Source organism: Ovis aries, chromosome 1 (assembly GCF_016772045.2).
Source record: "Ovis aries strain OAR_USU_Benz2616 breed Rambouillet chromosome 1, ARS-UI_Ramb_v3.0, whole genome shotgun sequence".
NCBI lineage: Eukaryota > Metazoa > Chordata > Mammalia > Artiodactyla > Bovidae > Ovis > Ovis aries.
This window is the reverse complement of record NC_056054.1, coordinates 179,770,942-179,786,943: the sequence shown is the minus strand read 5'-3', so window position 1 is coordinate 179,786,943 and position 16,002 is coordinate 179,770,942. Positions and strand designations below refer to the sequence as shown.

At 42.9% G+C, this 16,002-nt stretch overlaps 1 protein-coding gene across 1 annotated transcript in view; it reads left to right on the top strand.

The window, feature by feature from the left end:
- Positions 1–16,002, top strand: part of DRD3 (dopamine receptor D3) — a 96,141-nt gene that overhangs the window by 32,882 nt on the left and 47,257 nt on the right. Inside the window, exon 2 of the mRNA XM_004002934.6 lies at positions 11,377–11,681. Coding sequence (XP_004002983.2) covers positions 11,412–11,681 — 270 coding nt within the window. The 5' untranslated portion in view covers positions 11,377–11,411. The remainder of the gene's footprint in view (positions 1–11,376; positions 11,682–16,002) is intronic.

Genomic DNA, 16,002 nt, shown 5'->3' with positions numbered 1-16,002 from the left:
GTAAGTAATTTTATTTCATTTCTAATTTAATACACAGTGTTTTCCTAAGAGGTTATTTAAGCAGCTTGGGGTTCTGTGGTTCTCTGAGACTATACATTACAACTCTGTACCCTCTCTCAAAGACCTGAACCCCTGAGGAAACTGTTTTCATTTTCTCCTCATTTTTTGGACAGTAGAAATGTATTTTCTTTCTCGTTTTTCCCCCAAAATTAGATCTTCATGGGCTCTAGAAACTATATCAAGGCAGAATTTTAAAATGAAAAATAAAAAGCTGTTACTATTCCTGCGATTTGTATGGAAGTTGATTATTTTCCTCTCAAGGGTTTTACTTAATTGAAAGGGTCTGTTATTTTAAACTCCCCAATTCAGCACCCTGGTAATCCAGAGCTGAGGGTTTGGAGAGGCACTGTTTTCAATGGTTTATTTTAAGTTAGGCTGCTTCCAAGTCAGAATCCAATTATTCCCAACAGAGATATGCAGTACTTGAGATGATGATTGTGTATATTTTCTTTAATGATGGCAGATGATTTTGAGGATATTGTTGTTTAATTGTGGGACTTTCATTACTTACAGTAGCTTATTGGGTCAATGGAAGTTGTTGCAATTAGGCATTTGTTCCAGTTCATGCCTTCAGTTTAATCAAATACTATCAAAATGAATGCACAAATAATAAGGCAGCAATAGCAAGTGAAACTTGGAATCTAGACACATTCTGCATCCTGCTTGAAATTTATAGGTGAAGCCGTTTGCTTACTGACACCGAAAGGTCAGTAAAATGCCTGTCCTTAGGTAAGAGTGAAGAATTGATGCTTGATACAGCATTGGATTTCTTGTAACCAAAGAGAAGCAGATACAATATGAGAAAGATTCTTACTCAGACACTGTTTATTTATAGTTGAACATTTTCAAGGGTCTGCTTGGCCAGCAGTGTGCAGAGGTGTTGAACAGAGTAAATACTGACAGCATCAAAAGGCATACCTGATATTAATGAATCTATACAGAAGGCTGCTTATTATGGAATGTGAATTAAAACAAATGCCAAGTAGACTTTACCCAATACTAAACTCAGTTTCTAATACATTGCAGTTGTCATCAATCAATATTTGCTTATTGATTGACTAATCCATTGAGTTCCCCATTTTACCTCTGACTAAAATAGTAGGATATTCAGATATCAGAATTTGTGATGGAAAGTGGGGATGCTCTGCTTTAATGGGCAAGTTTAATGAAGAAAAAACGATATTACCTTAGCTACTGGATCTCAATAACCAAGCATGATTTTTCTCTGTATATTTGCCAACAATGTAAATGTGCCCAAATATATAAATAAGCTATGAATTTCAATTCACTTATGAATCTTCAGAAGGAAAATAAATTAGACACAATTTTGAAGAATAAAGTGCCATAGAAATGCTAAAGACTATCTCTAATAATAATGACAATGTAACTCCCACGGTTCCTACGTGCAGTGTGCACCTGCGTTGTCTTCCCTGAGCTTGGTCAGGTCACGTGCACAAGATACTCTGAAAAAGTGAGGTTTTAAAATTAGCCCCCATTTCTGGCTTGTCTCTCTCACCTGAATAATGGGGAAGTTAAGAACATGGGGCTCTGGAAACAGACAGCTCTTGGGTTGAATCAGCTACATAATTACTGGTGTATGACCTCAGTGACATCCTTAACCTTTCTGTTACTTACTTTCTTCATCTGCAAAAATGGCGATAATAATAGCACCTATTTCTTTCATCAAGTTGTTATGAGGTTTAAATAAAATAATGCTTATAAATGAATAAATTAGTTATGATTATTAATTTTTTCAGGCAATATAGCAAGTCTGAATTGAATTCCCAAGCCAGAAAAGCCTTGGAAACTAGAGATCAGGATGTAACTGAGTGAAAGTTCAGAGATGGCAAAAGACAGGGATCTGTGACACAAGTAACTGGTCTTGCAACCCTGTTGTCACCTGGAAATGATTGCCCATAGCTACGGCCACCCCCAGAATGAAAGAAAGTGAAAGTGAAGTCACTCAGTCGTGTCTGACTCTTTGCGACCTCATGGATGGTAGCCTACCAGGCTCCTTCATCCATGGGATTTTCAATGGCAACCCATTTCCAATACTGGAGTGGGTTGCCATTGCCTTCTCCAGGAGATCTTCCCAATCCAGGGATTGAACCCAAGTCTCCCACATTATAGGGAGATGCTTTACCATCTAAGCCACCAGGGGAACCAGCATAGATACATTAAATAAGTCACAAATTTTGGATTTAGGAAGACACAAGATTAAAGTTGGGCTCAACTCAGACCCCTATATTGTGCAATCCTGGGAAAGTTACTGAAATTCTGTCTCAGTTTCTTATTCTGTAAAAAGAAGATATCAGTATCCACCTTCAGGGTTATTATAAATATTAAAATGAGGTGATATCTGCAAAGTACTAGTGCCTAGTACAGAGGAGCAGCCAGAAGTGGTAGTGACTCTTATCTTCAGAAGGAGGTTAAGAACTCAAGGTGTTTTTGTTTTTGTTGTGTTTTGCTTACTCCATGTCCTCAAAGAAAGAAAACAAATAATTAAAACCGTATAAATCTTAATGAGTAACTTCCTAACAAACTCAAATGGGAGTCTGGTATGGAACCAGGAGCCCAAACAGGCAACGGACAGATATTCCAGGCAGACTGTGGTTCCACACTGAGGGACAGAATATCATCAAAGCAGAATGCATGTCATAGCTCATGGGGGCCTGACCACACAATGTCCCTCTGATTTTTAAAGCAGATTAGACACTCACTCAAAGAGATGCTGTATAATCATAAGGGATTTGATTTAGGTCATACCTGAATGGTCTAGCAGTTTTCCCTACTTTCTTCAATTTCAGTCTGAATTTCTCAATAAGGAGTTCATGATCTGAGCCACAGTCAGCTCCCAGTCTTGTTTTTGCTGACTGTATAGAGCTTCTCCATCTTTGGCTGCAAAGAATATAGTCAATATGATTTCAGTGTCGACCATCTGATGATGTCCATGTGTAGAGTCTTCCCTTGTGTTGTTGGAAGAGGGTGTTTGCTATGACCAGTGCGTTCTCTCGGCAAAACTCTATTAGCCTTTGCCCTGCTTCATTCTGTACTCCGAGGCCAAATTTGCCTATTACTCCAGGTGTTTCTTGACTTCCTACTTTTGCATTCCAGTCCCCTATAATGAAAAGGACATCTTTTTTGGGTGTAAGTTCTAAAAGATCTTGTAGGTCTTCATAGACCCATTCAACTTCAGCTTCTTCAGTGTTACTGGTTGGGGCATAGACTTGGATTATCGTGATATTGAATGGTTTGCCTTGGAAATGAACAGAGATCATTCTGTCATTTTTGAGATTGCATCCAAGTACTGCATTTCAGACTCTTTCGTTGACCATTATGGCTACTCTTTTCTTCTAAGAGATTCCTGCCTGCAGTAGTGGATATAATGGTCATCTGAGTTAAATTCACCCATTCCAGTCCATTTTAGTTTGCTGATTTCTAGAATGTCGACGTTCACTCTTGCCATCTCCTGTTTGACCACTTCCAATTTGCCTTGATTCATGGACCTAACATTCCAGGTTCCTATGCAATATTGCTCTTTATAGCATCAGACCACTGGTCATTCAGGTATGACCCAAATCAAATCCCTTATGACTGTACAGTGGAAGTGAGAAATAGATTTAAGGGACTAGATCTGATAGACAGAGTGACTGATGAACCATGGACAGAGGTTCATGACATTGCACAGGGGACAGGGATCAAGAACATCCCCATGGAAAAGAAATGGAAAAAGCAAAATGGCTGTCTGAGAGGCTTTACAAATAGCTACGAAAAGAAGACAAGCAAAAAGCAAAGGAGAAAAGGAAAGATATAAGCATCTGAATGCAAAGTTCCAAAGAAAAGCAAGAAGAGATAAGAAAGCCTTCCAGAGCAATCAATGCAAAGAAATAGAGGAAAACAACAGAATGGGAAAGACTAGAGATCTCTTCAAGAAAATTAGAGATACCATTGGAATATTTCATGCAAAGATGGGCTCTATAAAGGACAGAAAATGTAGGGACCTAACAGAAGCAGAAGATATTAAGAAGAGATGGCAAGAATACACAGAAGAACTATATAAAAAAGATCTTTGTGACCAAGATAATCATGATGGTGTAATCACTCACCTAGAGCCAGACATCCTGGAATGTGAAGTCAAGTGGGCCTTAGAAAGCATCACTACGAACAAAGCTAATGGAGGTGATGGAATTCCAGTGGAGCTATTTCAAACCTGAAAGATGATGCTGTGAAAGTGCTGTACTCAATATACCAGCAAATTTGGAAAATTCAGCAGTGGCCACAGGACTGGAAAAGTTCAGTTTTCATTCCAATCCCAAAGAAAGGCAATGCCAAAGAAGGCTCAAACTATCACACAATTGCACTCATTTCACACGCTAGTAAAGTACTGCTCAAAATTCTCCAAGCCAGGCTTCAGCAATACGTGAACCGTGAACTTCCAGATGTTCAAGCTGGCTTTTAGAAAAGGCAGAGGAAACAGAGATCAAATTGCCAACATCCGCTGGATCATCGAAAAAGCAAGAGAGTTCCAGAAAAATATCTATTTCTTCTTTATTGACTATGCCAAAGCTTTTGACTGTGTGGATCACAATAAACTGTGGAAAATTCTTCAAGAGATGGGAATACCAGACCACCTGACCTGCCTGTTGAGAAATCTATATGGAGGTCAGGAAGCAACAGTTAGAACTGGACATGGAACAACAGACTGGTTCCAAATAGGAAAAGGCATATGTCAAGGCTGTATATTGTCACCCTGCTTATTTAACTTATATGCAGAGTACATCATGAGAAACACTGGGCTGGAAGAAGCACAAGCTGGAGTCAAGATTGCCGGGAGAAATATCAGTAACCTCAGATATGCAGATGACACCACCCTTATGGCAGAAAGTGAAGAGGAACTAAAAGGCCTCTTGATGAAAGTGAAATAGGAGAGTGAAAAAGTTGGCTTAAAGCTCAACATTCAGAAAATGAAGATCATGGCATCTGGTCTCATTACTTAATGGGAAATAGATGAGGAAACAGTGGAAACACAGTCAGACTTTATTTTGGAGGGCTCCAAAATCACTGCAGATGGTGATTGCAGCCATGAAATTAAAAGACGCTTACTCCTTGGAAGAAAAGTTATGACCAACCTAGACAGCACATTGAAAAGCAGAGACATTACTTTGTCAATAAAGGTCTGTCTAGTCAAGGCTATGGTTTTTCCAGTAGTCATGTATGGATGTGAGAGTTGGACTATGAAGAAAGCTGAGCGCTGAAGAAGTGATGATTTTGAAGTGTGGTGTTGGAGAAGACTCTTGAGAGTCTCTTGGACTGCAAGGAGATCCAACCAGTCCATTCTAAAGGAGATCAGTCCTGGGTATTCTTTGGAAGGAATGACGCTAAAGCTGAAACTCCAATACTTTGGCCACCTCATGCGAAGAGTTGACTCATTGGAAAAGACTCTAATGCTGGGAGGGATTGGGGGCAGGAGGAGAAGGGGACAACAGAGGATGAGATGGCTGGATGGCATCACCGACTCAATGAACGTGAGTTTGAGTGAACTCCGGGAGTTGGTAATAGACAGCGAGGCCTGTTGTGCCTCAGTTCATGGGATTGCAAAGAGTTGGAGACGACTGAGCGACTGAACTGAACTGAACAAAGAGATGCTGCAATAAACTCTAAATACTGTGTAAGAAATTAAAAGGCTCATTAAAATTTGTAAGTAGTGTGATATATAATGATTCTTGAAAGACTAAGACCAGCAATAATCTTCTAGTCCTTGCCTTCTCCACTTTCTCACTTCCATCCACTCTTAACTAACACCCTTCACTGAGGTCATCAGTAATCTCCTAATTTCCAAGTCCATTAGACACTCTGCAATTGTAGTTTATTTGACTCCTTCACCTATTCCCACTTGCCCTTAAACAATAAAAGCTACAATATTTTAAGTGAATTGTGCCAGACATGATGTTAGAGCCATGATTCTCAATGGGGAGAGCAATTTTGCCCCCTCAAGGGACAGTGACAACGTCAGAGACTTGTTTCACTGTCACCTCTGGAGGGAGGGCCATGTTACTGGCATCTAGTGCGTAGATGTCAGGGATGTTGCTAAAAATCCTACAGTATAGAAAACAGTACCACCTCACCCCAACAAAGAATTTTCCAGCCCCAGTTGTCAATAGTGCCAAGACTTTGCATGTATAATTTTATTTGATCATTATAATAACCCTATAGAGTGGGTATGATTGTCCTCATTTTGCTGATGAGGAAATCAGGCTATTGTTATGAATTACTTAGACAGTCAAAGAATTGATGCTTTTGAACTATGGTGTTGGAGAAGACTCTTGAGAGTCCCTTGGACAGCAAGGAGATCCAACCAGTCCATCCTAAAGGAAATCAGTCCTGAATATTCACTGGAAAGACTGATGCTGAAACTGAAACTTTGGCCACCTGATGCGAAGAACTGACTCATTTGAAAAGACCCTGATGCTGGGAAAGATTGAAGGCAGGAGAAGAAGGGGACAACGGAGGAAGAGATGGTTGGATGGTATCACCGACTCAATGAACATGAGTTTGAGTAAACTCTGGGAGTTGGCCATGGACAGGGAGGCCTGGCTTGCTGCAGTCCATGGGGGTTGCAAAGAGTCAGACACAACTGAGTGACGGAACTGACTGACTTAGAGAGTGACTTTTTTTTTCCCAGCTGGGCTGGGTCTTCATTGCTGTGTGTGGGTTTTCTCTAGGGGCAGCAAGAGGGAGCTACTGTCTAGTTGCGGTGCATGGACCTCTCATTGCAGTGACTTCTCTTGTTGCAGAGCATGGGCTCTAGCCTGTGCAGGCTTCAGCAGTTGCAGCATGTAGCTTCTGGAGTACGGGCTCAGTAGCTGTGGCACTCAGGCTTAGTTGCCCCATAGTATGTGGAATCTTCCCTGATCAGGGATTCAATCCTTGTTCCCTACATTGACAAGCAGATTCCTAACCAGTGGACCACCAGGGAAGTCCACTTAGAGAGTGAATATTAAGTTCAGAAATTCTCTAGACTCTTTACTTCTCCTACCGGAGAACAGTTTACTTGATGGCATATCTATCAAAAGAAGAAAGAAAAAAGAAAATCCAGCCCTGTTCTGTGTTATATAAGCAGTGCTGCTTAAAAAAAAAAAAAAAAAAAAAAAACTAAATAAAATCTAAGGAGGGAGGAAGTTGAAACAATTAGCTGAGAAATAGGAAGTAACCTAGCATCTCAGTCATTTTCTGCTTTCATCTCCCATACCCACAACCCATCAGGAACTGCCCGGGCAACCAAGGCTTATCCCACAGCTATGCTAAAGAATCTAAGACTAGAGATAGTGTAACGCAAAAAGTAAGTAAATCAGAAATTGTAATGGTGATTCCAACATCAGGCTCAGAATTGATTTTCAGAGTCAAGGGTTTCCCTTCATATAATTAGTCACTGACACTCAGCTGTGCTATTTTTAAGCAGCTGCCAAACCTCAGCAGAGTAAAATGTCCAGCACAATGGTAACAAATATCCCAAGGTTTTATGCTTCCCTCCTATCCAAAAGATGAGATAAGGCCAAGACATCACTACCCAACTGCAGACCCCAGGAAAATGTGATTCCTGGCCACTGATTTCCAACATGGCCTAGTTGCAGAAGCAAAAACGTTCCAGGCCTGAGCCTGTCTCAAAGGTGAAAATATCCTTGAACAATCAGAAAGCTTTGTATTTTTCCAAAAGCTCTTGGCAGTAACAGTGCTATCTCCGGGGTAGCGGCTGCCCTTCTCCGAATAATGAGAAAATTATAATTATTATCAAAAATTATTATTATGCTTTAAAATATATTTAGTGCAAACAGTGTGCCAAGATAAAGAACATTTTTTTTTTTTAAACAATCCTCTGAATCCATTCCAAACTGCTCGCCCCTTACAATTAATTATTTGTTCACTTTAACACTTTCACATTCCAGGCTAAAACATTCAAAATGAGATACAAAATGACAGCCAGGGATAAGCCAATCTCCAAATCAAAGGAGAGCTGCAGTTAGCAGAATTGAGAGCAAATGCTGGCCACCCAGCCGGGTCCTGGAGCAAGAATTCCCATGGAGGCCCATATACTACATGTCTACATAGTTCAGTTATGACTAACAAACAGTATTGAAGGAGATGCTTACTCCTCCTGCCTTAATAAAGGTACCTTTCCAAAAACCTGGAAGGCCAGGTTTGAATTTAGGATCCAGGCAAAATGTGAGAAGGCAGGAGAAACTACCCCACTCCTCATCCTGTCCCAGGTGCTCTGTCTTCTCTCCCCATCTCAGGCTACCTCCAAGCTATTCATCCAAACTCCCCTAAACAGCTACCCCGGGGGCCCATGGGTCACAAACATATGCCGCAGTCTTCCTTCAGGGTAACAAATCCAGAATGAGCTGGTGCTGCCCTAGAAATAGGGTCCAAGCAGTCTGGGCAGAGAATCCTGTGATCTTGATACCAAGAGTATGGTCTAGAGGGCCTCCCTGGCGGTCCAGCGGTAAAGCATCCTCCTGCCAGTGCAGGAGACACGGGTTCAATCTCTGGTCTGGGAAGATCCCACATACCACGAGGCAATAAAGCCCGTGCACCGAAACTATCAGGCCTGCGTTCTAGAGCTCGGGAGATGCAGCTACTGAAGCCCACTTACCCTGCAGCCTATTCTCTACAATGAGAGAAGTCACTGCAACGAGAAGCCCGCACACCACACTACAGAGTAGTCCTTGCTCGCCACAACTAGAAAAAAGCTTGCACAGCAATGAAAACCCAGCATGGCTATACATTAATAAATTAACTGAATTACATATTACACATGCATATATATACACATATACACATAGATAGATAGATAAAGAGCATAGCCTAGAAAGGGAGTGTGGGCTCTGGGTGGTTCTGCTCCTTAGTGCCGCAGGAAGGCACAACTTCATCCTCTGGGGAGGTTATGACCAAATGAGGTCCAGAGTGAAGGCCTCAGAAGCACAGAGCCCCCAGGAAGCACTCTGCCCAGGTCTCAGGGTCATGCTATAGGCTACAAGCTTTGTGCTTTCCCAGCATGTGGCATGTGGGATCTTCCCGGACCAAAGGCACTGCTACCCTTGGCACAAAGGCATTTCCCTCTTGTCCCCCATGGACACACACAGCTGGCTTTAAGGGCCCAGAGTCCCTTCTGGCCGCAACAGGTTGGTGTCGTTGGCCAACTGATGGGCTCTGTTGCCTTTGCCACTCTATGTCAAATGTCCCCACAGTTGGAAGGTTGGCTTTTCCTAGTGGGTAGTAATATGACTGCTACTATGGCTTTCAGATGCCAAAGAGCACTGGAAGGCCTGCATGCTGGTTCCCTAAGAAGCTGTATGATTTAGGATATGTTACTAATCTCTCTATGTCTCAACTTTCCTGTTTGAAAAGTGAAAGCATTGAACTAGATCAGGGATCAAAAACTGGTGACATATGGCTCACTGACCCATGGATGCGGGATTTTTTGAAGGAGGATGGGAGACTTCATAAGGCTTAAATATTTTTTAAATTAGTAATGAGTCTTTAAAAATTAGGCAGCTTCAGGAATTCCCTGGTCATCTAGTGGTTAGGGGGCTTCCCCAGTGGCTCAATGGTAAAGAACCGGCCTGCAATGCTAGAGCTGCAGGAGACGCAGGTTCAGCCCCTGCATTGGGAAGATCCCCTGGAGGAGGGCATGGCAACCCACTTCAGTATTCTTGCCTGGAGAATCCCATGGACCTGGTGGGCTGCAGTCCATATGGTCACAGAGTCTGACAGAAAGCAACTTAGCATGCACGTACTAGTGGTTAGGACTGGAATTTTCACTGCCGTGGTGTGGGTTCACTTCCTGGTCTGGGAACTAAGATCCCAGAAGCTGCGCAGCACAGCCAAAAATATAAAATGAAATAATTAGGAGGTTTCAAATAAAATTCCACACGTGGGTTTTTCCTAAATATAAAAACCGCTATACTGCCTCTAAACCCAGTTACTCTTCAGACTTTCGCCCATAACCCAGTCTCCAAAACCACCATGCCTACTACCTAAGACGCAAGAGAAAGAATGGCAGACTGAAGGAAGTGAAGAGAGACAGAGGGAGGCAGGGGAGAAGGCCAGTGCAGGCAATGGGAGTGGGGTGGAGCGGGGAGGGGTGGGGGGATAAGGAAAGGGGGGTGGGAAGCTACGAGAAAAGGACCAATCCGAGAAAAAGAGCTAACACGTCACTTTCTAGCTGTTGGGCATGGCTATCAATGTCTTACATATATTATAACTCATTTAATCTTCACAAAATCCCTATTTGGACAAGTTCCATTACTTCCCCATTTCACAGAGGAGGGAAATGAAGCTCAGCAAGGTGAAGTGATGTGCCCAAGTCCCCAGAGTTAGGAAGTGGTAGACTTGGGGTTGTAATCCTGCAGCGGCTATACCCAGCTCACTCAGAGCCCAAGTGAGGTTCTTTCAAGGGCCCTGCATGACCTCTCAACCACACCCCTCCACTCTGCCCCTGCCTCACCTGGCTCCAGGCACTCTGGTCTCCCTGCAGCCCCTTCCCCCCCCAGCCGCTGCCTTCTGTACCTGCTGTTCCCCCTGCTCGGCTCTGTGCAGTCGGCTTCCTCGGGTCCTCCAAGTCATGACTCAGTGGTTATCTCCCTGAGGGCTTCCTGATTACTCAAGTTAAAATCTGCACTCAGAACCCTTACTGGGTGTCTAGTGTGGGAAAGTCACAATGTCCATCTAGATATTGGTATAGGAGAGAGACACTGTGACTTCCCCACACTAGCAGAGAATTGCACACACACACAATCCTCATCCTATCCTCACCTCCTTCCCTAATTTATTGTTCTTCAAAATACATATCATCATCGAACACACTGTTGTCGTTTTTTTTAGTCTCTAAGTTGTGTCCGACTCTTTTGTGACCCCATGAACTGTAGCCTATCAGGCTCCTCTGTGGAATTCTCCAGGCAAGAACACTGGAGTGGGCTGCCATTTCCTTCTCCAGGGGATCTTCCCCACTCAGAGATGGAATCTGCATCCCCTGCAATGGCAAGAGCCACGACTGAGCCCCCTGTGAAAATCTTCATCAGACAAACTACACGTTTGATGTACCTTACTGCTGTCTTCTCCTCTGGAATGGAGGTTTCACAAAGGCAGGAATTTTTATCCCTTTCCTCACTGCTGTATATCCAGGGCTTGGAATAGTGGCTGGCATATAGAAAGTGCTCAATAAAATATCTGTTGAAGAAATAAATCAAAAAATGTACCCAGGCAAGTCAAACTCCAAAGAGTCTAATTTGACTGACATTGTTTTCTATCTCCTCCCAGGAAACGTGGGGGGGTTACCCCGCTCCCTCCAGACGATGGCACCTCTCAACCAGCTGGGGGGCCACATCAACGTGACCTGTGCAGCAGAGAACTCCACAGGGGCCGGCCGGGCCCGCCCGCACGCCTACTACGCCCTCTCCTACTGCGCACTCATCCTGGCCATCGTCTTCGGCAATGGTCTGGTGTGTGTGGCTGTGCTGAAGGAACGGGCCCTGCAGACCACCACCAACTATCTGGTGGTGAGCCTGGCCGTGGCGGACCTGCTGGTGGCCACCCTGGTAATGCCCTGGGTGGTATACCTGGAGGTGAGTAGGTCACACGTGCAAGCTGCCCATGTGACCGTGCTTGTCTTTGTCTTCTTCCCTGAGCATCTGGCGCCTGGGCTCAGAATGCTCCCTGCCATGATGCAGGGTCTGGGGAAGGAAGGAGAGTTCCTGTTACTCTCCCTTTCACGAGGGAACTGAAGGTCCTGAGAGCGGCATTTATTCAGCATTACTTGCCCACGCCAGAAACAGGGAGCCGGGAATGATTCTTCCCGGGGCCTCCAGCATCCAGGTGACTGGACCTGAGTAATGGGATTCATCCTACAAAATGCACCAGGTTTACTCCCCGTGTCAGTCACGCTGCAAAGGCATGGAGGGTTGGGGGAGGCAGTCCAGTGGCCATCCTCATCAGTGTTTCAATATACAAATACCTAGGGGTGAGGATGTGCAGCAAGGGCAGAGGAATTCTTTTTTAATGAAATCTTTTTTACTGAATGAGAGGAAACAGGAAAGGGGGATGGGAAGGTAAGAGAAACAGAGCAGAGAAAATTAGGAAAAAAGAGAGAAAGAACAGTCTGCGAACAGATCAGACTTCTGATGGCTCAGTGGCCCTTGGACTCAGCACTTTCCTCCTGGGTACCAGCTCTCCACAGGAAAAGACCAAATTTTCATTTTCAATGCCTCCATTAATAGTACAGAGCCCTCACCAGTTAGATAATGCAGCAGACCCTGGAGAATTCTTCCAGAGAGAAACATTTCTTAAATTTGAAAGTATTTTCATTGGAAAGTGCAAAACAGAGTCAGGAGGTGATCAAGACAAAACATCCATTTGCTAACAAGGAGATTAGGGTGCCCACACCTGTTCAAGAAACAGACATTCCTACCAGGAAAACATGCAATTACTAAGGAGTCTTTTAAAAAACACCTTAATACACTATTAATATTTCTCCTCTGCACTGTGTATCATCATTCTAAAGAGGTAGCCAATGAAGGCTCAAAATGATGCCATGATTAAGAGAAATTAAAATTCATCAAATTAATATCTCAGTTAATATTAATAGTGAAGATGACAGTTAATTAAGTATGACATATCACAGGAGAGCAAAAACCTCGAACACAGACTGCTTACCCGAGTAACCATATTAAAGAATGACTGGGAACTAAAATTAGACTTATGATCTCAACGGGGAGAGATAAAGGAACAAAATCAAGAAGACAGAAAAGGAAATTCAAGAATAAAAGCAACTAGGCTGACTAGGATAGATTTCAAGGCTAAGGGAATACTCAGAGTGAAAACTACGCATTTATTTTTCCATTAGGATGTTCCTGATGGTAAAGGGTCTTGTAATTATCTTGACTTTTCCATCAACTCAATTGCTGTGCTTAGTCACTCAGTCATGTCCAACTCTTTGTGACCCCATGGTCTGTAGCCACCAGGCTTCTTTGTGCATGGGGATTCTCCAGGCAAGAATACTGGAATGGGTTGCCATGCCCTGCTAACCCAATTAGAAACATTCTTGAAGTCAGAAGCCATGTCTTTGTGCTTTTTTTCCCCATAGTCCAAATATACTACTTGGCACATAATATGTGCTAAATAAATATTTGATGTATGAATGGTTAAATGAATCTGCTCTGAACAATATGCATTAAATAGACCATTTCTGCTTACACCATCGGCAGCTACATCTATTGTTACAATAAACTATTTACTTTAACTTTTTAATAATGATGCTGAAAAGGAGTTAGAAGCATATATTTCTGTTTAAGAGAAAGGAAGACTTTAGCAGCCATAACCCAGTATGGATGGATCAGGCAATACTTCAGAACAACCCTACACCCCACTCAAAAGTGTTTCTGTCTATCCTATACACTATAAGGATTTCTTCAGTCTTTCAGAAGGACGAATGTCAGGAAAAATTACAGGAACAGAACCTTCCCTCTGATAAGCATCTTTATTGCATCTGAAATAAAACCAGACTTTTGGTGTCTGTGCACTTAGGCCCTCTTTGGCTGTCCATCTGTGATTGTTTCCAGGACTCTGGATGGATCACGGTTGGAGAATCTCTGTAGATACTGGTATAGGAGATGGACAGTATGACTTTCCCACACGAGACACCCACTGTATCCCCTTCTGGCCCCAACTGCCAATATGGCTGGTGCCCCCACTCTACTGCTGAGCATAGAGGAGCACCTGAGTCTGCAGAAGGCCAGCATGAATTCTCTCCAAAGGCCTTAGTGGACTCCCTGCAGGTTTTATCTGTGGCTTTTCTCCACTGGAAAAGCTCTTGTTTCTCCTTATCAAAACCAATACACCCTCTGTCCAACAGGTTATTTGCAACAAGCAGGCATTCAGCGGTCAAGAGGATGGTCATATAAGTCTGAAATCAAACCAGAAAGATTTGGAGGCTCAAAGCCATCTCTCCACTGGGAAATATAGGCTTTGTGACCTCTTTTTGGTCCTACCCATTCGCTTCAAGGCTCCAGTAAATGCAACTCAATAACTCTGCATCACTTTTTCCAACAGTCAACTAAGTGCCTGTCTCAACAAAAGACAAAATATGGCATTAAGTAACTATCATTAACAGACAACCAATTAAGACAACAGAAGATTCTATTCCAGAGGATCAGGTCTCCCTACCCCACCCCAATCTGTATACTTTCCTTAGTCTTAAATGCCAGCTTCCTGTGGACTTCAGAAGCAGACTGGGTGGTTAAAGAGAAATAAGAGCACTTTGAGCTCTTAAAGGAATCATGAATATATAAATCCATGTGTCTCAGGGTAGAACAAACTGTTACTCCCACTAGCTTGTCTTAATGACAGTACAGTTTGGGTAGCTGGTCTAGAAATTACAAGGTCATACCAAAGAGGAGAGAAGAAGGAAGGATACGGTGTTGACCAGAGAGACTACTGTGGACCTGGGGGTCCTCAGGGGGACAGGACGAACATGAGAAGACACCATGAGTGCGCAAAATTAACTGTCAAATTCCCAGCTTCCTGTACTTTGACTTGAATGCATCCATACTGTTTGAAGGGAATATTGGCTCACATTGGCCAGAACTCCTCCTTCAAAGGAAAATTGGCTCATCATGCCAGACACCAGTTTGTTTGAGTTACGAATGTTTTGGCTGTAAATATTGGAAAATCTGACTCACTGTGGCTTGAACAAATAGGAGTTACTTTTTTTACATAAGCAGAATTCTGGAGGAAGGGGTTGTGTGGGTATTAGGTCAGCTGCCTCAGGTGTCATCAAGGACCAGACTCTCCCAATCTTTCTGTTCACCATCCTTGGTAAACTGACTCACTTCCTCATGCTGCTCACAAGAGGGCTACTATTGCCCTCAGCATCATGGCCATATTCAAAAATAGGATGGGTGGGGACAGCAGGGAAAGAAAAAAAAAAATCCTTTCCTGGAGTAGCTTGAAGATCTCTCTAAGGGACTTCATTGAAGTCTAATTGGCCAGAACCGGAACATAAGGCCAATTTTAGCCACAAGGGAGTATAGAAAAGAAAAAGTGAAAATGTGGGTTTTATTAAAACAAGATGTGGGGGAGAGATAGGCAATAAAATGTCATATAACTTTGGCTTCTGCTGGAATTCACTGGGATGAATGTTATTTTGATACAGTCATGCTACGAGAATGACTCAGAATTGGGAGTCAGAAGGCATGGAGTTACATGAATAAAATGAAAATGACAACTACACTTTCCCTAACTCAAAGGGTTGATTTAGGCTCAACTGTCATCACCTGAAAAAGTGCTCTGATAACTAAAGTGTGATCTATAAGTATCTTAGTTAATACACTTTAATTTGTAAGTCAAAGAAACAACTCCAGTTGACTTAAACAATGAACATTGTTTGTCTTCAATGCATTGGCTCTCCTATCCTGCGGCAGGGTGGACTGCAGGCACAGTTTGAACAGGGTGCCAGTTCCATCTCTGTACAATTCTCTCAGCTCTGTCTTCTTCCATATTCTAGCCTTATCCTTTGGCAAAGGACCTCACATTGCACACCATGCCATTCACAGCAAGAGAGAAAAATCTATATCCCAGAATTTCTATTAGAAGTATCCAGATGTACTTGGATTGGATTGGTTTATGGCACACAATTTTCTGAATTAATCACTGAAGAGAATAATCAGTTTGGCACAGGTTATGTGTACCTTCCGTAGAACACATCAACTGCTCAGGGATTCCAAGTGGAATCCAAGGACAATTGGAAAGAAGGAACACTGTCAGCAGGAATGTACCACAGGGGCTTTAATGGGTAGCGTTTTCATCGTGAAGGCACACAAGAAGGCTGGGCTTGGACAATATATTAAAAGGGACTAGAGGGGGCCAGTCACTATCCTTCTTCAGATTTCT